At 40.7% G+C, this 23,212-nt stretch overlaps 1 protein-coding gene across 1 annotated transcript in view; it reads right to left on the bottom strand.

Annotated features, from left to right (window-relative positions):
• The window catches only part of zgc:153039 (uncharacterized protein LOC767698 homolog), a 120,368-nt gene that overhangs the window by 94,043 nt on the left and 3,113 nt on the right, over nucleotides 1-23,212 (bottom strand). The window contains exons 2-6 of the mRNA XM_038817199.1: nucleotides 22,111-22,245; nucleotides 16,544-16,684; nucleotides 14,251-14,538; nucleotides 12,256-12,363; nucleotides 11,704-11,815 (exon numbers count right to left, since the gene is read on the bottom strand). Of these exons, the coding sequence (XP_038673127.1) occupies nucleotides 11,704-11,815; nucleotides 12,256-12,363; nucleotides 14,251-14,538; nucleotides 16,544-16,684; nucleotides 22,111-22,245 (784 nt within the window). The remainder of the gene's footprint in view (nucleotides 1-11,703; nucleotides 11,816-12,255; nucleotides 12,364-14,250; nucleotides 14,539-16,543; nucleotides 16,685-22,110; nucleotides 22,246-23,212) is intronic.

A 23,212-nucleotide genomic window follows, 5' to 3' on the forward strand; every position in this document is an offset into this window, starting at 1 on the left:
TGAATTGGCTATTCTGAATTTTTTTTTTTAAAGTGAGTGGGCAAAAATCTGGCAAATTGACTAATATCAAAAAATGTGAAATTGTCCATTTTGGCACGAAGAATAAAAAAGCTCATTATCTAAATGGTGAGGGATTGCAGAACTCAAGTGCAGAGGGACCTGGGTGTCCGAGAGCACAAATCAATAAAAGGCTAATATACAGGTACAGCAAGTAATTCGGAAAGTTAGTTCAATGTTGTAATTTGTTTTGAGAGGAATTGATTTTGAAGTAGGGAGGTTAAGCTTCAGTTGTACATGGCATTAGTGAGACCACATCTGGAGTATTGTGTACAGAATTGGTCTCCTTAATTAAGTAACGATGTAAATGCATTAAAAGCAGTTCACAGAAGAATTACTCGACTAATACCAGGAATGGGCAGGTTGTCTAATGAGAGGTTAGGTTTGTATCCACTAGAGTTGAGAAGATTGAAACCTCTCGGATCCCGAGGGGATAGATGCAGAGAGGATGGTTATTTTTGTTGGAGAATCTAGAACTAGGGATCACTGTTTAAAAATAAGAGGTCACTCACTTAAGATGGAGATGAGAAGAATTTTTTTCTCAGAGGTCGGGGAGTCTCTGGAACTCTCTTCGTCAAAAGGCAGTGGAACAGAGTGTTTGAATATTTGTAAAGCAGAGCTAGCTAGATTCTTGATTATCAAAGGGATGAAAGATTATCAGGGTTAGACAAGAATGTAGGGTTGAGGTCACAATCAGATCAGCCTGAATGGTAGAACAGGCTCAAGGGGCTGAGTGGCCTACTTCTGCTCCTAATTTATATGTTGAATGTTAGCCCAGCAATTTCCTATGCAGCAAGTTGTGAATCTGTACTTGATTATGTTAGGTAAAGGAGGGGATGCTGGGATGAGTCACCTTGAACAACTTTTATTGGCACCCAATTACAGAACTCTACTGAGGAAAGGTTGAAAACATCAATTATTTGGGAGGGGAAAATAATACACGGGGTTTCTTGGTAGTACAGAACGAGGATATTGTTGAAAAGAAAGACATGTTGCCGAGCTTGGGGTTCCTGTTGCTTTCTCCATGACAACCCTTCAGCCAATCAGAGTCAACTTGCAAACCAACCAATCAACACTCTTTTCACCTGTAGGATAAATTGTTGTGATTGTTTGAAATTTGGTATTTTTGTGTTTGTCCTGATGAGTACAAGACAAAAAGCTTTGGCAACATGTCTCTCTTTGCAGCAACATAGGGTCTGTAAAAGGGAAGAGAATATTCAATAAAATGGCAATTAAAACCTGACCTTTACATTAGCCTCCAGCATTATGTAAAGCAAATTCTACTGTCTCGGAAAGAACAAATGTGCAAAGGAAAGAAGATTCATCTTGTATGCCCTCTGCTGGTCAGACCAAATATTACAATTCTTCCAAAACAGAAATCTGTGCTCTCACTGCAAAGGACAATAAAGCCATTTAAAGTCACCAGCAAAACCTTCAGATTCCAGATTGTTTATGCAAGACAGAAGGTAAAATCCATGCATCTTTTTCTTGAATTGCAAACTTGACAGAGGAATGTTATGCAAAATGGCACGGCAAATACTATAGTTATTGATGAGAACTTTAAAACCTCAATGGCACCTCAGTTCATACCAAAAATGTTTAGCAGAAATGTATTATCATTTAGGGCTCGTGATACATGGGTAGCATGAATAGCATAGTGAAAATACATTGAGCCTTCAAAATATTTTATTTTCTATGAAGCTATTTTATTGTAGAGAGATAAATATTATATTTCTGAATGGACATTACGTAGGAATCAAAAATGAGCTTCTTTGATTCTTTTAATTAAATCTATTTGGTGCCCATCACTGCAAAATTATAATTCAATATCCTTATTTATAATGGACAGCACTAACACACAAGTCAGTCAGTTTGGGTGAGGGGAAAAGGTCGCAATACTTAAGAGGCAACTGAGCAACAAGATGGGATTAATTCTGGTACTCGAATGCACTACCAATTTAATAGGAAAACAGACGATGAAAGCATCTCAAATGATTTTGGTCCATTTACCCCACATGCTCCCTGTGCCTTTGAGTATATTTGCATTTGACTTGGTATCTATCAAGTTAACATATCTTACTGCAGGTAGTACAAGAAGCAAAGAACCTCTTTTAAAGAATAATTCAACTACTGATCCCATTCCTGACCTGGATGGAACCCTCCTTGACTTTAAAAACAGCAGAGCAACATAAAGAACGTTATTCAGCAGACAAAGGTTTAAGGTCGCTTTTGGGCACGTTTAGTGAGGTACTTCGCATCGGCTGCAGCAGTGAGAAATCACCCCGCTTTTCAACAGCACTTTGCCGTTTTATTTGGCCTTGGGGAGTTTATCTCCGGCAAGGCCACACTCCAAGGTTTCCAAGATCGGGGTGCCAGTTCGAACAGCAGCCTCGATCTTCACCCCCTCACCTCCCCATGCCCCCTTTCAGGCCTGCACCTGCTTTCTGGACCCCGTCCCCCCTTGCCGAGGCCGCTAGGGACCCTTTCTTCACCTCAAATTGGCAAGGCCTCACCGGGCCTGACCCCTGGCAGTGCCAACCTTGCACCCGGGCATCCTGGCAGTGTCAAGGTGTGTGTCAGGGTACCACCCTGTCCTCTAATGCCCTGTGAGACCCCCCTCCCCCACAAAAGGTGCCATTACGCCTGGTTCACGTTTGTGACAACCAGTAATAAAAGGCGCCCTGGCCGACGTCCGGGTATTTAAATGAGCCTAATGACTTATTTAAACATGCTGATCTGGATCTCATCGTGTGAAGCGAGCCGGGTGATCGCGATCAGCAGGGCACCCAATCCCAGACTCTCCCGGGATTCACCCAGCATGCCCGACTCAGTGCTGAATCAAGTCTATACAATAGAATTTACTGTATGCTTTCATGAAAAATACATTAACTAACAGGTGAATAGATGATAGTATAAGTAAAGCACTTACAAGAGTTGCCATATAATTCAAACTCTTTACATTGGAATTTAACAGTTCTCAATTCATGCTAAAACTGTGGCTATGATTACTTTCATAATGGAAAAGTTTTTTTATTACTTCTCTCATTAACCATAGAAGTTGTCTAGCTACCTCCTCTTCGGAAGGTCAAGTCAAGTGCCTTCTGAAAAGCACACACAAATAAATGCCCCTGAAATATCAAGTGGATCCAGCTAGTTATTTCAATAATAGTTGGTAATTGTGAAAACTGTCACTGACATCAACCAATCACACAGCAAGCTTGTATGTAAATCGGGTGGCTTGACACCTACTTTAAGCAAACCACCACCTGAAGAGAAACGTAACCACTGTAATATTACATTGATTTGCATTAAGACATGATTCTGGGTGAGTGAAGTTGGCTTTCAATTTCCCATGTGACATTACTGAATTCAGTAGAGAAAAAAAAACTTCAATTTTTGTTACAATTGTGACTGATAATTTCAGAAAGGCCTGGCTGAAATTGCTTTCAACCCATCCCAAATTGAAGCAATAAAATTGAACAGGGAAGAAAGGAAGAGGGATGTTGGCATGCATTTATAAAACACCTGGAAAGTAGGAAGCTCAAGTTCCAGGACCCAGGACAATACGTGGACTGACTAGGAGAGCCCTTGCTTAACTGAACCGAGCAAAAAAAAACTAAATAGAGGCAGAGATGCATGACATTAGCAGTGGAAGCAACAACGCTGTCAAAAGCAGCAAGGTTCCAGACAGTGTTCCAGCCGAGACAGTGACTTTTCCTAGGATGCAGATAAGAGTCAGCACCAAAGGCCTGGAGATTGTGGCAGGGGCCAAAGATGATGGCTTCAGCCTTATCAATGGTTTGCTGGAGGAAGTTAGAGCTCTTCCAGGACCCAATGTCAGGTAATTAGCATGATACCAACAAGCCAGTGGAGGGGTATATAAGATCTACAGTTAATGATGATAAGGGATAAGCAAGTAAAAGAAGTCAAGGTTGAAATCCTGGGGAAACTCTCGAGTTGAGTATGTGGGAATGGGAAAGGCAAGAAGTGCTTTGCTACTGATGTTCTTCCTCCAATCAGACTCATATGAAACCAGGCAAGAACAGTACACAGAGCAAAATAAAACAAGACATGCCAAAGGCTGTACAGAGATAATGCACAGAGAAATTACATTCAGCATTTAGGGCCATTTCAGGGCTATGGGAGGGGAAGAAGCCACATTAGAGAAAGACTTGGCATGGGACTCAATTGACAACTCCATCAAGGACATTGTACAAACAGCAGATTTTAGCTGGATAAATCAGTTTGCGAGTGGTTTTCTTTAAGGGGGTTGGAGGGGGTGTGTTGATTATGGTTTTGACAGGGAGGGACCGCAAGTGAGGGAATAATTTTCAACATCAGCTAGCATGGGGGCCTGGGCTCAAGTGGGTGTGGGATCAAGAGAATAGGAGTATATTTCATGGGCAGGATAAATTTAGCCCTGGTGAGGGGGGAGTTCGAAGAAAAAAAAATAGAGAAATGGGGTTTCCGAAGGACGATAGAGGTTGGTTTGGAGGGCAGAGGATACTCAGGAGGTTGCTCAATGGTATTATCCTGGTATTAAAAATGCTTACATTTGTGATTTGAATCGAGAGTTGAGAGGACAGGTAGAGATGCCAAGGGAGGTGGCTGGAATAGAGAAATGCAGCTTGAGATAATGTTTGCCTTCAGGATGAAACCAAGTAAAAAATTGTAGATAAATTTGCCACAGATTTTCATGCCTCAGCATGAAAAGAAGGATACATGATTAGAGAAATTGCGATAGTCATCTTGTGCAACAGAAAATTTATAAATTGTGACCGAAGCATATTACTTTCAGGAAGTATTTTTTGCCGTATTTAAATTTTTCAATATTGTCTTCAAAAAGGTATTAAAGTCCAACAGGCTGGACAGACAAGATGTTTTCCCTGGTGGTAGACTGGATTCTACCACAATCTGCACCCTCAGCGGCACACCCCTCATCGACCAGTGTATAGGGCATTGGTGAGACCATACCTGGAGAACTGTGCTTAGATTTGAGTTGCGTTTCTTCCAAAGAAGTTCTAAGTTCATTTGTAGTGAGTTTCCTGCCGGCTCTGTCGGCGAGTTCCCCACCGCTATTCAATGACACTTGGTCACTTTTTTGGGCCCTGGGCAGTTTCTCACCGGTTTAGCCCACACTTATTATTTTTTTTAGCACTGGGGAGCTGAACTCAGAGATTGGGCCGCCATTTTGAAAGGGTGGCCCTAAGTGAGCCGCACCCCCCCCCCCCCCCCCCCCCCCCCCCCCCCATGGGCAATGTCACCTCCCCACACATGGGCACTACGCCACACACCCAAGGTGTGGACACACTGCTAGGAGGTTCCTGCGGCACCCCCTAAAGTCCCCTTTCAGCCCCTCCTCCCTTCCAGAACCCCCACCCATCAGCCTTTCCCCCTCAATCTCCCAGAGGCCCCTACTACCTGCCCTGCACACCCCCAGCCTTCAAGCAAAACCCCCTCCACCCTCCTTTCATGGGCATGGTCCCTCCTGGGGCCTAAACCTTGGCAGCGTCACGCTGGCACTTGTGCACCCTTGCACTGGTACCCAGGCAGTGCTCCAGCCAGCTTGGCAGTGCCAAGGTGCTTATGTTCCAGGGGGCCACCCTGCACTGATCCTGACCACCCAAGGGTCTCCGATGGCCAGGGAGACTCTCCCGGTTGCCGTTCCACCTTGTCCACGTTTGTGTGGACCAGCACTGATCGGTATCCGGCTCCAGTCTCCCTGGGGAGGCTAGAGAATCAAAGGAGGCCGGTGTATCCCGGTTGAGTAGGTCTTAAGTAGGTTTTAAGACCTACTTCCGGGAGCTCCATTTGGTACCGCTCCTTTTGGGCAGAGTTCCGACTCGACACGCCACGGGACTTGAGTGAATCCCGCGAGGGACAGAGGCTACCAGGAGGCCGGCAAGAGACCTCTCCCAAGATTCTCCAACAACATTGAGCTCTCCCTCGAGCACAACACAGCTAGAGAATGATCAGATCCAAACTCCTCAGTTCTTGCTCATTCAGTTGTGAATAGCAGTGGATAATTAAGCAATTAATCAAAGGAATGGCTTCATAATAATTTGCATTATCAATAATGGCAGAGCAGTACGTTGATGCAAAAGACAAGGCCCACATGTTTGCAACCACCTTCATGAAGCCAGAGTGCAGGTTGTCAATACATTTTTAGACCACCACCTTCACAGATGTAAATCTTCAACATTGACTCTATGTGACCAAGAAACGGCTAGAGGCACTGAATAAAAAAAGCCTATGGACCGTTACAACGTGTCAGCTGTAATACTGAATGCTTGCACTCCAAAACTAGCCATGCCTCTACCAAGATGTTTCAGTACAGCTACAACATTGGTACCTCTCCAACATGTGGAGAATTTCCCACAAAAAACATGATAAAGACAATCTGGCCAATTACTGCCTCGTCAGTCTACTCTCAATTATTAGTAGAGCGATGGAAGGTGCCATCAACAAGCTAATAATCAATTAAAATGAATGCCCAGTTTGGGTTCCAGGCGTAATTACAGCCTTGGTCCAAATACAAGAACAGAGTTAGAAGGAATAAGGCATTTGGCCCCTCGAGCCTGCTCTGCCATTCAATAAGATCATGGCTGACCTGATTGTGGCCTCAACTCCACTTTCCTGTCTGCCCCCCATCTCCCTGCAAATAACCTTTGACTTACTTGCTGCCCAAAAACATGGACTTAAGAGGTGAATTCCAGAGAGAAGTAATTGCTCTTGACATGAAGGCAGCTTTTGACCAAGTGTGGCTTCTAAAAGCCCTGGCAAAATTGAAGTCCATGGAAATCAGGGGAAAATTCTCCACTGGTCGGAGTCATACCTCGCACAAAGGAAGGTGGTTGTTGCTGTTGGAGGTCAATCATCTCAGCTCCAGGGTATCACTGCGGGGGTTCCTTAAGGAAGTGACCTAGGCCCAATTATTTTTGCTCCTTCTTCAATGACCTTCCTTCCATCATAAGGTCAGAAGTAGCAATGTTGGGTGGCAAGGTGGCACAGTGGTTAGCACTGCTGCCTCAGAGCACCAGGGGCCCAAGTTCAATTCCAGCCTTGGATGACCATCTGTGTGGAGTTTGCACTTTATCCCCATGTTTGCTCGGGTTTCCTCCCACAGTCCAGATATGCAGATTAGATGGACTGGCCATGCCATAAAGGACACTAAAATTGTCCTTTATAGTGTCCAAAGACATGCAGGTTAGGTGGGGTTACGAGGATAGGGCAGGGGAGTGGGCCTAGGGAGGGTGCTTCTTCAGAGGCAAACTTGATGGGCCTAATGGCCTCCTTCTGCACTGTAGGAATTCTATGGTTCACTGGTAATTGCAGAATTTCAAATGTTCAGCACCATTTGGGACTCTTTAGATACTGAAGCACTCCATGTCCACAATACAGCAAGACCAACAACAACTGTGAAGTGCATAGATTGAGAGAGTAAAACATCCAGCAGGCAGATGTGAAGGGTGCAGCTTCAGCAGTTAAGGTGGACTGAAACTTTTAGCAGTTAAGGTAGATTGGGAAGTTGCAGGTTGAAAAATGATTCACCAGTGCTGAAGTCTCAGAGCTGTAAAAGGGTTTGTATGTATGTTAGAATTAAGTTGACTAATTTGAAATCTCGAAGGATGTCAGAAGTCAAGGAACTAAGACAAGGAACGAAGACAAGGAGAATCCACAGAAAGACAGACCAACACGTGATAAGCGTATGTATAGCGCCATGCCTTGACTAGTGGAATGCTAATATTAATCTTAATTTTAATATTAACCAGCTTTGACAAAGAGTTATCCAGACTCGAAACATTAGTTCCCTTCTCTCTCCACAGATGCTGCCAGACCTGCTGAGATTCTCCAGTATTTTCTATTCATGTTTCAGATTCCGCAGTATATTAATCTTTGTTGTTCAGTGAATCTTGTCAATTTGTATTCTAAATTAGTGATTGTCCTTTTGTGATTTAGGTTATTCCTTGACAAGAATTTTCTTACTCTGGGGTTGAGACCAGATCCCAAACCTTCCGTAACAGCACTGTGGGTGTCCCTACACCACATGGACAGGAATTGTTCACAATGACAGTCCACCATCATCTTCTCAAAGGCAATTAGGAATGGGCAACAAATGTCGAACTAGCTGGCAACATCCCACATCTGGTAAACAGATATAGAAAAAGTTCTGACTAATCAGCAGCTGCAATAGAAAGGACAGCTTAACATTTCACATGGAACCTTTCGTCTCAGCATCTTAGAAATAGAACAGTACAGCACTGAACAGGCCCTTCGGCCCTCGATGTTGTGCTGAGCTTTGTCCGAAACTAAGATCAAGCTATAGAACATCCCCTTGACAAAGAGGAAAGTTTACAGAAAGTCTTGGTAAAACAAATCATTCTTTTTTTTTCGAATTGCAAGAGGAATCACCACATTTAATCTTGATTTTGTCTAAAATAAATACTACTTATTTAATATTAAGCAAGCATTTCTTATAAACCGTTTTAAGATGTCAATGGAATTTCAACCACCTTATCCACAAAGTGGAGCAATAATCGATTTACGGTGTAGCCTAATTTATTACAGAACAAATGAAGGTGACCTGCATGAGATTCAGAGTATTATGTAAAAATGTTAAGGAACATTCATCAATTTGGGAAAGCTGGGTTTCTGTAGCAGGATCTAATTGCACTGGAAAGTGGAGTATAAAAGCATGGAGGTTAAATGTTTTCTTTTAAAGGGAGCATAATGGTCTGACTGTTGTGCTAAAATGACTGATGTACAGACCGAATAACATTTCTTCCCTAATGGCTATAAGCTTGGAACAAATAACCTGCTGCTGGTCACATATTTGAAATAAATTCAACTTAAAGAATGCATTTCAGTTTAGTTTAGTTTCACTAAAGAATAACATTTCAAGTCATAAAAAGGTACTGTGCAAAATTGCTCAACCATTACATCTATTAATTTGTACATTAGGGCTGCTGTGACATAGTGAAAATGACTGCCCATTTCTGGAAATGCATGATTTGACGTCCATAGGCTCAGTCCTACTTGGTGCAATACATAGTCAGACCCAGAAAAAAAACAGTCCCTATCTCAAAACAACGTGCATTTACATAGTGCTTTTCATGCAGTAAGACATTCTTCTGCACTTCACAGATCAAAAATCACAGCAATCAAAAGTAGCTGCATAGAGATAAGGCGTACACCTGACCCAAGGTTTGAACCAATAGAAGCAGCTGAATGAATGGCCTGAATTTAAGCAATAAAGTAGTCTTTGTCAACTTAAGTCTATTTTAGCTGAAATGTGAAGCACAATGCACAATTGCACTACAATACTCCTGGGCTGGGACAAAGAGAGCATACGATGGGGATAAACATCATTACTACTGCTAGCCTCTGCAAAGAGTAGATGTGTGAATATCGGCCAAGGACAGAAACGAGTACAGCATCAATTCTACCTCCGCGCCCTGCTCTGTAGAACAGCTTGTTCACACTCACTGCCCAAGTTCACATATGGATGAGTACTGGAGATGAGCCAGGACCTGTGAAACTCTTGCCAAGCACGAGTCATTGCTTTCACAAAGGCAAAAACAAAGAAAAAGAAGAGGTGCTATTTCTAATGGCCCTAAACAATGATTGGTCCTGAATAACTTGATTTAATTACAATAAATTTAATACTGTTGAACTAAAACAACAAACACAATTTTAATTAAAAAAAGGATATTTCTACTTTCCCGCCAACGCTATTTCCTCATTCCTTCTTTTCAAAAGTAATTATGTTCTACCTAACACTCATCTCCCTAAAATTCAACCTCTCACAATCTTTGCTATCTGCTAAGCCTAAATGATTTATCATTCTGCCCATCTGATAAATGTATATGTTTTACATTGAAGGCAATGCAAGATCAGATCAGAAGTGGGGATGTCTGATAATGATTGCACAGTAGTCAGTACCTTTCAGAACGCTCAGATAATGAAGCAGTCTATGCACACTGGACAACATTCAAGTTTGGGCTGATGAGGTGACAAGCAACATTCATGCTACACAAGTCCCGGGCAAATGATCATGTCTAGCAAGAGAGAATCTAACCATCTCCCCTTTTGACACAACAGCATGACCATTGCTGAATCCTCCACTATCAATATCCTGGTTACCACTGATCAGAAATTAAACCGGACCAGCCACATAAATACTGGCTGCAAGAGCAGGTTAGAGGATAGGTATTCTGCAGTGAGTTACTCATCTCTTGAGTTCCCAAAGCCTGTCCAACATCAATAATGTACAATTCAGGAGTGTGATAGAATACTCTCCACTTGCCTGGATGAGTACAGTTCCAACAATACTCAAGAAGCTTGACACCATCCAAGACAAAGTAACCCATTTGATCGGCACCACGTCCACTGCCTTAAATATTCATCCCCTTCACCACCTGTGCAAAGTGACAGCAGTGTGTACTAGCGACAAGGTTCACTGCAGCAACTCTTAAGGTTCCTTCAACAGAACCTTCTAAACTCGCAAACTCTACCACCTAGAAGAACAAAGGTTGCCATACATTGCAAAGTTTGCAACGTATGGTAACTTTACCACGTTTCCCTCCAAGTCATACACCGTCATCACTTGGACCTATGTTGCCGTTGCTTCACTGTCACTGGATCAATCTCCTGAAAATCCCCCTCTATCACCACTGTGGGAGTATCTACACTACGTAGACTGAGCGGTTGAAGAGATGTTTACATCCCAGGAACAATTTTTTTTTAAAAACACAAACTAGGGTGCAATTTCAAGCCACATCCCAACAATAATCTGTACAGGGCTTTTCATAGTAACTTCACTGCAGTGTTAATGTTAGCCTACCTGTGACAATAAAAAAAAGAGTATTAAAGAAAAACAAGCTGTCCAAAGTCACAGAATTGCATTGCTTTTGGGTGTGAAAGCAACTGAAGCTATCCATCTTTGTACTCCGAGGTTTTCAACTTAGTTCATTCATACAAGACAGTTATGTCTTATTAAATATACTGTTTGTAATGCATAGCTTTTGATTACACAGTTACATAACAACAATTAACACTACAAAATGTTACAGAACTACAACTATAGTTAATGAAGACAATTATCTGTATCACAATGAATATTAAATCAATTGGTTGTTCTTTCCAAGATGTATAACATGGACACTTCATGCAAATAGAAATATTTTGAAAAAGGAATATGCTTGATCGTGAAACTTTAAAGTGTAGCCTGATGAGAAATAATGTTTAAACACAGCAGCTCTGCCAAATAGCATTAATCTTTTGCTTAGTGTTCAATGTTTTTTAAAATCTTGGATTCTTGATATCAGCTGAAATGGTCGAGAGGAATTTCAGTACAACATTCTGGGGGAATGAACACGTGCATCTCAAATATCAGTGCAAGTGAAGGAGCACAGGTTAATTTATACAAGATTGTATGTTTCTCTCAAAATTAGGCTTGCTTTCTCCCAAATACTTTTTAAAAAGGTGGTTGATGCAGTAATTCTTATAAGCAGATAAAAGTAAAAATAGAACATACTTCTAACATTTTTGCTTTGTAATAATTCTACAAATGACAGAGGGTTAGCACATGACGGAGTTGTTTATTTATCGACAAGAGATTAGGATGTAAGAAAAATTAAGGCTCACCTCTCACAAGTGCAGCTGATCATGAGAGACAAAATATTATATATGATGTACGTGAAGATTACTGCTGTAATCGTGCCTCTTGGAATAGAATAACTGGGGTTCTTTAAATCACCTGAAAATGACATCAAAGCAACGATTTACAACTTCAGTTAACTTTTTCTGTAAGCGAAACTTTATTGAATTTTTCATGATGCATAAAAAAAACAGACATTTATAACCAACAAATAGCATTTAACAACTGATTTAGCAACAAAAATGCCACTATAGATTTAGCACCATAATAAACACTGTAACATATACTCAGAACACTAAATCCTTACAAACCACCGTGCAATAAATCTTGTTAATGCCATGTTGTACAGATAACTAGGCAGTCAAAACTTTTTGCAAAAGTATCAGCTAACAATGCAACAGCATAGAACAGAAGCCTATTTTCCAAAATCTTCAAAATCCAAAGTAATAATTTAATTGATGTGCACATAATGTACAATTAACAAATTTATCGATACACTTTACACCCATGTGCACTTCAAATGTTTGTTTGAACCTTACCTGACATATTGGATCCAGCCATAATACCAGTGCATCCATTGAACATAACTGCGAATACGGCAGCAAAACTCATCATCTTACCAGTTGTGTAGTCTTCTATGTAATCAGCTGCAGAAAGAAATGGAGGCAAACTGATTTTTGCTTTTCTTTTAATCCAAACAAAAATGATTCAAATTAATTGGAATTTATGATAGGTGAAAATAAAAGCGCTGCTTTCGCTTTTCCTCTTTTGCAGCCATGCATTAGTCAGAAGAGCACAAGACCATAAGACGCAGGAGCAGAATCGGCCATTCGTTCCATTGAGTCTGCTCCGCCATTCAATGAGATCATGGCTGATCTGATATAATAATCCTCAACTTCACTTTCTCGCCTTATCCCATAACCCTCCATTCCCTTACTGATTATCTCAGACTAAGTCAAGAGCCATTAATTTTGCTTTTTTAAAAAAAATCATTTTCTTCCTCCTTTGACCCTATTTGCAGTATTATTTTATGTTTGTGCACCCTGTCCCTTCCTGTCACACTCTGGATATCAGCACCTAAATAGCTGCCTTGCAATGCTGCCATTTCCTTTTGCTTTGTAAGCCTATGTATTCCCTCTATTACGATCCCAGACCTGACCCCCAAAGTGGACCGAAACCCCAATATTTTATTTTGTTTTGCAAGACTGTGCGGAAAGGATACTTCGCTCCAGGAGTGACTGCACGAAGAAATGGGGATTTGATATTGTAAAACAAAACTTTATTAACACAATATTAAACTCTTCAGCCTCACACCTGAAATAGTTTACAATTACCCCTTAAACAATACTATTAAATACAGTAAATAGAACACCCTTAATTACTATATCTATTCCCAACTAAACAAAAAAAAAACACAGCTCTCAAACCGGAATTTCTCACTGGCATGAATACCCACCCAAGGTGTTTTTAGGATCCAATTAGAACAAAGACATCATGTTCACCCAAGGTTGGGCTGACAGCAAGATGGAATGAGTTTGCATCTAAACATTTTGCAATAAGTGAACAACCCGAGCAGATTGCTCTTGAATATGCCCACGGGCCCCAACAGAGCTGTATTCCTCTAGTGAACATTCACTACTTCATACTCCAAATAAGGCTCTGAGCATAACATGGATACACGTGAGAGGAAATGACAGAAAATCCAAAAAACTTGCTTAAGCTTCTATGCTGCGATCACTGCACCCTTGTGACTTAGCTGACCTATATCTCATCAACTTACAAAAAAAAAGCACCAATTTATTACCCTTTGGGAATTTTTTTGGGACTGTTTGCTCTGGAAAAAAGAAACTTTGATCACCAGCAATTTTCATGTTAGAAAACAAATTTGCTTCTGAGGAAAAGTTCTTGCCACTTAGTGAAGTGAGGAAAACAATTACTTGGTAGTGTAGAACTTGCATATAGCCGAAAAGAAAGAGGTTGCTGATATTTTTCTTTCTGCACTTGTCGGCTAACAGCAACACTGACAACAAATTTAAGACAATCAGTTGAGTTCACCATGTGACTCCTTTACATTTGCTCGAAGGGACAGAGGGATCCGCTCTCTACAAACAAAGCTGTGCACCTCTTTTTGAATTACCCAGGCGCTTGGGGAGCTCCATGGCACTGTCTTGGCCTGTGGAGTCGACTTGCTAACCAATCAGCACCCTTTTCACCTGTAGTATAAATTGTTATGATTGTTGGAAATTTGGTGTTCTTGCATTTGTCGTGATGAATGCAAGACAAAAAAGCTTTGGTAGCAATATACAGAAGTTTTAAATTATTCTCTGCCTTCACCGCAGGTCAATGTGGACTAATTATCTTCAGCAAATAGACGAAGTGTTGTGACACAAGTTTTGACTAATCATTATAACTATAAATAAACTGGAATCGATGCAAATAAGTAGTCATAAAACATTGTGGCCCCATTGCTGTCAGCCTATATGCATTTCGACTGAAGTTACATTACTCTTGTATTATTCTTTGGATTAACTTACATGGAAGATTGCTCTTGAGTGTTGACAGTTTAAATCCAGTGAATGAAGCTTCTGAGATGTTCCCCAAGGACAATGTGATGTTAATAGATTTTGGTGACACTACAAAAAAGCTGACGAATATTGTGCAAAGTACCAGAATAACAATAAGGAAGATTATGAAGGAGGCTTTTGCGTAGATGTCAGCTCCAACCAAGCATACAAGAAGGCAGAGGATAAGAATCACCGTGCCATACAGAAGTTCATACCAGTAGGATTGAGGAAGAACCCGAATGCTGTCTGTAGTTTGCCCTGCAAAAGACAAGTGTTTCAATTAGCAATATACAACTCTCAGCCTACTTCCTGCAAAATCGCAGCTGCATTTTAATCTCTATGGCATTGACAACGACAGACAGCCACCAAGTGACGTTACAGATTTTACTGTCTCAATCAATATGACTGTTGCACGGTAGCATGGTGGTTAGCATAAACGCTTCACAGCTCCAGGGTCCCAGGTTCGATTCCTGGCTGGGTCACTGTCTGTGTGGAGTCTGCACGTCCTCCCCGTGTGTGCGTGGGTTTCCTCCGGGTGCTCCGGTTTCCTCCCACATTCCAACGATGTGCGGGTTAGGTGGATTGGCCATGCTAAATTGCCCGTAGTGTCCTAAAAAAAAGTAAGGTTAAGGGGGGGTTGTTGGGTTACGGGTATAGGGTGGATATGTGGGTTTGAGTAGGGTGATCATTGCTCGGCACAACATCGAGGGCCGAAGGGCCTGTTCTGTGCTGTACTGTTCTATGTTCTCTGTAAATCTGAATGCCATAGCAGCAGAAACAGACAACTCTCAAGTTATTACAGTCATTGCTGGGTTGTGGGGTAGGACATGAAGGCCATGGCTTCACACTTCTGTCTAGAAAGACGTGCCTGGTCTTGCCAGCAGTAACCAAAAGGAGTGGAAAAATGTTGGATAACATTCATATCCACCAGAGAGTTCATCTTGCCAATTCCAATGTAGGAATGACTCAAAAATAAATTACTGATTCTTCTCCACAGTGAGAAGTAATGCAAACCGGGTAACCATAGAACAGTCCTCTATATTTGGAAAGGCAGATTTGTGAAATTTGCCCGGAATGATTAGTTTGTCTAAATTAAACAGGGCGGCACTGTAGCATAGTGGTTAGCACTGTTGTTTCACAGCTCCAGCGTTGCAGGTTCGATTCCTGCTTGGGTCACTGTCTATGCGGAGTTTGCACATTTTCCCTGTGTATGCGTGGGTTTCCTCCGGTTTCCTCTCACAGTCCAAAGATGTGCAGGTTAGGTGGATTGGTCCAAGTGTCCAAAAAGGGTAGGTGGGGTTATTAGGTTACGGGGAATGGGTGGAGGCGTGGGCTTGGGTAGGGTGCTCTTTCCATGGGCTGGTGCAGACTCGATGGGCCAAATGGCCTCCTTCTACAATGTAAATTCTATGATTGACAGACTAATATTCTGAAACATCTGGCTGTGTCATACAAACTTTGCTGCAATTTAGCTGTCATGCCGAAGGATTATCAATCCCAAGTCACTTACAACTGGACTGCAAGCTAATAACTGCCTGGTCTTTAGTCCTGCATTCCCCACCACAGGAAAGGAATTTTTAATTTGTTCAACAATGCCCTTAACTCTACCTTTGATCCTTCAACCTCAGGCAAAGCTCTCACATCTGGTAATTCTGCCCGGTATGATCTCCATTTTTGCTCCCTAAACGAGGACAATTTTGAGTTCACTTAACTGACCTTGCTTGAAAAGCACGGTGCCAAAACCAACTACTATTCGAGGATCACTTTGGAGTGCAAGAAAGGTTTCTTCTCTTCAACACTAACCGGTTCCTTAAGTCTTTCACACATGCCATCTCTACCCTTAGAATAACCCGGAAGAGATCATCACAAATGTACACCTCCCAGATCAAGTTGGATCCTCCAACCAACTTGGGCTTTCAAAAATATTACTTATTCTGTAAGTGAGTCAATTTGAAATACCGTTTTAGCATAGTGCAAAATGGTCCCATTTCAGAATATAATTAGGTATAGTCAATAGAAGACAAATTTTCCTGCTCCATCTGCAGTGCAATTCACCGAGTTGTGGTTTTGGTATAAGCAAAGAACAGAGGGCATTCAATCCTTACTCTGTTGATGCCAGTTTACCAATTAATCCTCATTTTTCTTTTCTTTTGCCATATAACAATGTAGTAGTGGGAACAATCAACCCCGTGATTAAAAGAGCAGAACGTTTAACAAAATCCAAAATAGTATTGGGACAACTGATTTAAAATCATGTGCTTACCTGTTGGTGGCATTCCAAAAATGTCAACTATGGACTCAACGAGTCCCAAGACATAGAGAGCACTCCCACATATATTTGCAAAAAAGAACATGATTCCAATACTGCCTCCAAACTCTGGACCTAATGCTCGACTGATCATATCTGACCACAAGCATCTGTAAAGGAAAAAACTGAGAAATTTTTTTTTTTTGAAAAGCTGAATCATTATTAATCTACATAATTTGCATCATTGCACACAAGAAATTATTAAAAAATAAATTATAAAAGCTACCAAGCAGTAATAAAATGCACAGGAAGTTTTGCGCAGCTAGTAGTCTACGAACATCGAAATGCAACTTCTTAGGTACCAGGGATAGAACTCTAGATGAAAGCTAGTAAACTGCACAAACGTGAGCTCATGTTTCTCCACAGTGCACAGCTTATGAGTGTCATAACATACAAGTAGGCAACCCAATTAAATATGCTATATCATATAGAAAGCGTATTTTCTCACCATTTTCCTTTTTCTACATGCTCTTGTCCATTGAAACTATTCAATTTTAGGATTACAATTGTAAATTTACCACAGTTTTCCAGTATAAAATTTAAGGCTGTAAATTTTACTGGAGTGCATGCCACAATTTAGACCACTGTTCTCCCCAATCCTCCGTCGGGAGCGGGGTGGGGGTGGGGAAAGAGCTCATGCCACAATATGCAGGAAAAAAAAATCTGAATACTCTACCGCAAAAATGATAACTGATTGGGGCCCAATATCCAAAATACAGAAGCCTGACACAGAACACAAAGACAGGTTATTTAATGTTTCCATTAAAGCAAAAGATTTAAACAAAGCATTTCTATTTCCATATTAGAACATAGAGCAAACAGTGCAGAAGGAAGCCATTTGGCCCATCAAGTCTGCACCGACCCACTTAAGCCCTCACTTCCACCCTATCCCCGTAACCCAATAACCCCTCCTAATCTTTTTTGGCCACCAAGGGCAATTTATCATGGTCAATCCACCTAACCTGCACGTCTTTGGACTGTGGGAGGATACCCAGGCAGACACGAGGAGACTGTGCAGACTCCGCACAGTGACCCAGCAGGGAATTGAACCTGGGGCCCAGGTGCTGTGAAGCCACTTGTGCTATCGTGCTGCCCTTTTTCTTAAGAGCACGTTCAATTAATATTGTTCAATTAATTAGCAGAAATGAAGGTAGATTGTTCTTAGTTTGTAATTCATTGGACCAGTTTTGTTTTCAAACAGAAAATGTCTAGCATGAGCTGTTCATACTCTTGCACTTCTCCAGACTTTCTATGGGACTTTGCATTGGAACTTTTAAAATCAGACAGCCAAAATGGTCCATCTCAGGGGAGAAGTCTTGGAACTTTATGAACAAGGCAAGCAACCATGTATCTCCTTAACCAATCAGTTAAGTAAATGCTAATGAGCAGTGCAGAGTCTGAACCAGAAAACATTAGAATATGGAATTTAATCTCAAATCAGGCACAGAAAGCAAGAGAGGGAGGGGGAGGGGGGGAATAAAAGATGGAATTGAGAGAGTGATTTTTAAAAAGGCAGAAAGAGAAAAGCCCAATTAATTAAATTTGAAATCTCTAACAACAATTTTATGGAAATTTGAAAGAATCATACTCCACACTTGTGAAAGTTTATTTTCAGTGTTAGAGACGTTTTTGGCATTAACAAAGACATACCACTATTTACCTCACTGGAATTAACAAGCCGTAACATCTTCTGGGAAGCTTAGTGGATATTTATCACAAAAGTGCAGCAATTTCCCTTCCATATTTTTCAATGTTATATCTGTCACTGAGAAACTGTTATAATTAAGTTCGTATAATTAAGGAACAGAGCAACTGTAGTAAAATTCAACCCAGTCTCTTACCCGTAATCTGGATGTCACAAAGACGCCAATCTGCTAAAACTAGAAATGTTTGTCGATATTACAAATCCTGATTACTGCTTAACGTTTAGACAAAGTTATGAGATTAACGTAAGGCTGGTTTGATGAAGACTGACAGTGATATCCTTACACATGCAATAGACAGCTCCATATAATACCCATTTCTTTTACTTGCATTCTACTCAAACAGGTTTGTGATATTGACTTGATTTGGGTGTTCAGGATGCCTTATTGACCGAATGATGGCGTGTTAAGTTATTGGCAAACTGCAATTCTGACACATCAGATGCATTTGGCAAAATTTCTTCCAACTCTCATTAAGACAAATTAGAATGAAAGAAGATACTCCAAACCTGACCAAATGAAGCCAGGAACTCCTTGTACCTCCCATTACCAGGCATGTTTTCAAATAAATCCCTTGATACGCAAGGTAGCCAGGTCGTTCCAAAATAGGTGTCTTTCAACATTTTAATCCCAGGGAATTTTATTTAATGTGAACCTCATGTAAACTATGAAAACATGCTGATCGATTGAATACTTCACTGGATTCTAAGCCTTCCAGTGCTATTCTGCAAGTGACTATAGTGATCACAATGGGGTTAATTCAGCAAACTTGATCTGATCATTGTTTTTAGTTGGGGATGAAGCTATAATTATTTGCCCAACTCTTTTGCCGAGGGTCTGTGCAGCACTGCAGTATTCCCAGTAAACAATGGTGTGGTGCATGTAATGGTACAAGTCACTCATACCATGACCTCCTGTGCTTTCTGAACCATAATAATACCACAGATGCACCATTCCTTTGACACAAGCTTTCAGCAAATTCAGCCCCATGTTCTTTATCCTTCAATCCTCGGCCAATTTCACACCTCATTTCATTTACTATCTGCTCCTTCACACTTCACCAATTCCTAGTTATACAAGTTAATTGATCAAAGCAGGATAAGTGCTCAGAATACTGTACTAATGTTTAGCCATTATCCATTTGGAAAATGCTGTTTCATCGTGAAATGTCGAGATGATCAGTTTTATTTTTTAATATAGAAATATCTGAAAAGATCTTTTGCACTGTGTTGTTTGAAAGGATAATGAAAAATAGCATTCTTAATTTAAAAAACATACATAGAAAAATAATTTTGATGTATTTTACACTCACTTTAATTTAATTAATGCTGCAAATTTGTCCTCTGTAATTTTGTAGTTTTCACAATATTATAAAGATCAAGATTCTTATGAATATGGGTTGTGGGTTTAAAAGGTGCTGCCTAAGGAGCCTTGGTGAGTTCCTGCAGTGCATCTTGTAGATGGTACACACAGCCATCTACAAGTGTTTCACTTTACCTGAAACAGTATCACTATAACCAATACGCATACATTTAAAAGGTTTGGACTGTCTCCTGTTTCATTAAGCAGATAGCTTGAAAAGATTCAGGGAAGACACTCAAATGCTTGTTCCAGGAAGTAGGCTTTGAATAGAAGGAAATTCTAGCATGGATTTTTGCGAGAGTTAGGGGGGGTGTCGTTAAATAGCTGAAGGATCTACCACCTATAGTGGGAAACAGAGACGACAGGAAGATTCACAAAACAAACTAGAATTAGAAGAGTGGAGGTATGAGCCGAGGTGCAGGGTTGACAGAAGTTAAATCACATTATCTCCATATCAAGGAAATACTTGTAAATCATTTTGAGGAATTTAAAACAATGCACCGGGGAAGGGAGTTAGTGGAGTTTGGCAAGCAGACGTGGAGGGTGTGTAAGAGTTGGTTTGCATAAGGTGGAACTCGGGGATTGGCTAGCAAATATTAGACACACTGAAACTGATGAGAACATGGTGGAGATTTAGCAACATACACTTTAATCTTGGTCCTGACCTACAAGGCATCATCCATACAGTTACAAATGATTTAATGTGCTTGGGGCTAATATATGTGTAGCTCACTACAACAGTAGATGCAAGTGGTGTGATATGTAGCGGTCTACAAGGGATAAGTAAACAAGGCCAACCTGATCTCATGTCCTGTGGAAGCTGACAGCACATCTTTTTGTTTAGAAAGGCATGCAGTAATTATGATCTCTACCATCATGTGGGGATGAATAATATGTAAAAACGTGACAAATAGGAATGTCTGAACCATTAAATGGTTTCAAGGAGATAGATATATTTCTGATTTTAAAAATGGGTTAATGAAAATAAAATGAAAATCGCTTATTGTCACGAGTAGGCTTCAATGAAGTTACTGTGAAACGTCCCTAGTCGCCACATTCCGGCGCCTGTCCGGGGAGGCTGGTACGGGAATCAAACTGTGCTGCTGGCCTCTGCTTTAAAAGCCAGCGATTTAGCCTGGTGAGCTAAACCAGCCCCTAGGGATATGGGGAACAGGCATGGAGGTGGATCTGAGACCAGAAAGAGATCAGTCATGATCTGATCAAAGGCGGTGCAGGCTCAAAGGGCTGAATTGCCTACTTCTTATGTTCCTTAACTAATATGATGTGAAAATGGTACTGTGAAGGGGTTTGTGTAATGTGTGAGCAAATCATCAAATTCAGCAGTGCTGTAGCTTTAAAATGTACCACATGGACTGTGCCAGTTCAACAAGGCGGTTCAGCACCACCTCAAGCGCAGTTAGGAATGGCATACTAGTGCTGGCGACCCTCACCTCCGAGAGTGATTTTTTTGTTTTAAATTCTACTTCTTTATAAATCAGAGTTCTTGTACTATTTCTGCTGGTTTGCGATTCAAACATTATTTGTTAAACCCCCATCTGGAGTCACTTTAAACATGCTCAAGTTAATATTGACCTCAAATGAAGTACAGCACAGCTTCAGCAAAATAATGAGGGTTTAAAGAATTAAAAGGAAGAGAAGTTGCAGACGGTTTGTATTACCTTGAGTTTAGAAGTTTGAGGGGTGATTTTATTAAGTATTTAAGATGACAAAAGGATTTCATAGAGAAGTGATTTCCTCTGATGGAAGCACAATCTTAAAACTGCAGCTACATAATTCTGGAGTGAAATCAAGAAGCAATTTTCCACACAAGATTCATGGAAGTAAAGCACTCAACCCAAGAGCCTGTGGACACTCGGGTCAATCCCAATTTAAGACAAAATGGTAGATTTTTTTTGGCAAGGATATTAAGGAGTATAGATCAATAGCAGGTAAATGGAATTGAAGCAACTATCCAGCCTTGATCTAATTTAATGATGGAATGGACTCAAGGGGCTGAGTAGCCTACTCCTGTTTCTATGTTCCTTATCAACCCATTATTCTTCATTTTATGTACCAGATCGGCTACCAATTCTATAACCTGCATTCTTCCCTTTTTAAGTCAATGGAAATGTTCCAAGAGATATGTGCAGAGAAGGTGGTGATAGATCAAGAAAGTTAAAAATGATTAAAAATTTACCAGTTGCATCAAAGAGGTTCCTTGACCTGAAACAACAAGATAAATTGCTGGCCCAAATTTACCAGAATATTACCAGCCATTGGAAAACATGTTTGTTTTCCTGTAATACATTTACAAATTGATTAATTTTTCAGTTTACATGTCAATACAATTAAGTCTCTTGAATTTAGATGTGTGTGACTTGTCATCGAGTTAATTTATGCAAGATTGATACACAACGTTAATGAACTCACAAGCATCATTATAACATCAAAAGATACAATAGGCTCCACCAGCATCCAAAGCTCCATTAGTGGAGATAGCACACACTGATAGCACAGTCATGCTTATGATGAAATATGCCACAACGAACATGAGTATACTCTGGTACAGTCCTGCTTGACCAACAACAAAACCTTCAATAAAAAAAATAAGTGAAGTTATTGTGACACCAAAAGAAACACATTTACACTACACTAAAATACTGCCCTTGGTGTACAGAAAATAATTTCAATATGAATGTATTCATATAGTAACCTAAACTGAAAGAGGAAGTTGAACCTCTACATTCACCACTTACTGAAGTACATAAAGCAAAGCAAGTACATTTTGAAAAATGAATCAAACAAATACATATTTACTAAAATCAAGTTCAATGGGTATTGCTTCCTTGCAGCAGACAGGAGTCCAATCCAGGCCACTGATCTCAGCTTGGATTGGAGCAGGCGTGTTACAATTGGCCCAATAAAAGTCACTCATAGCTCCACTCACAATCATAACCCAGCGATTCCACCTTGTGCTTTATGTGGACAACACAGATCTTGTTTACGTTGCTCATTACTATTAATTATCTCACTGACATTCTTTGCCCAGATTCATACAAGACGAACATCAAGATGGAAAAGACAAAGAGCGTCACAAGTGAAGAGTGAACACTGTCAGGAGATGAGCAAGTTTTTCTTACTAACAGGGGTCATTTTGAAACAAAGCAACAACACTAAGTGTCCAAAAGCCTCAAGTTATATAAATGCCTGGTTTTGGAACTGTCGGTTAAGGGAGAAATCTTGGCTAGGTTATAAGAGAATTCGCTACTCTTAGCACCAGGGAATCGTCACCATAAGAAGCAAATGGAGCCTCAAGTGACATCTTACAGGAATGCAGAAGCAGGAGTAGATCTTTCAGTCCTTTGAGCCGGTTCTGTTTTTTCGGGATATTTTATGTTCATCTGAAGGGCAGTCAGGCCTTTTGGTTTAACCTCACCTGAAAGGCGACGTCTCTGACACTTCCTATAAACTACTGAACTGAAGTATTAGTTTACATTACATGGGGCTTAAATTCACAACCTCCTGATTCAGAGGCAAGTGTGCTGCCACTGGGTGAAGC

The sequence above is a fragment of the Scyliorhinus canicula genome, chromosome 13, assembly GCF_902713615.1.
Source record: "Scyliorhinus canicula chromosome 13, sScyCan1.1, whole genome shotgun sequence".
In the NCBI taxonomy this organism is placed as follows: Eukaryota; Metazoa; Chordata; class Chondrichthyes; order Carcharhiniformes; family Scyliorhinidae; genus Scyliorhinus; species Scyliorhinus canicula.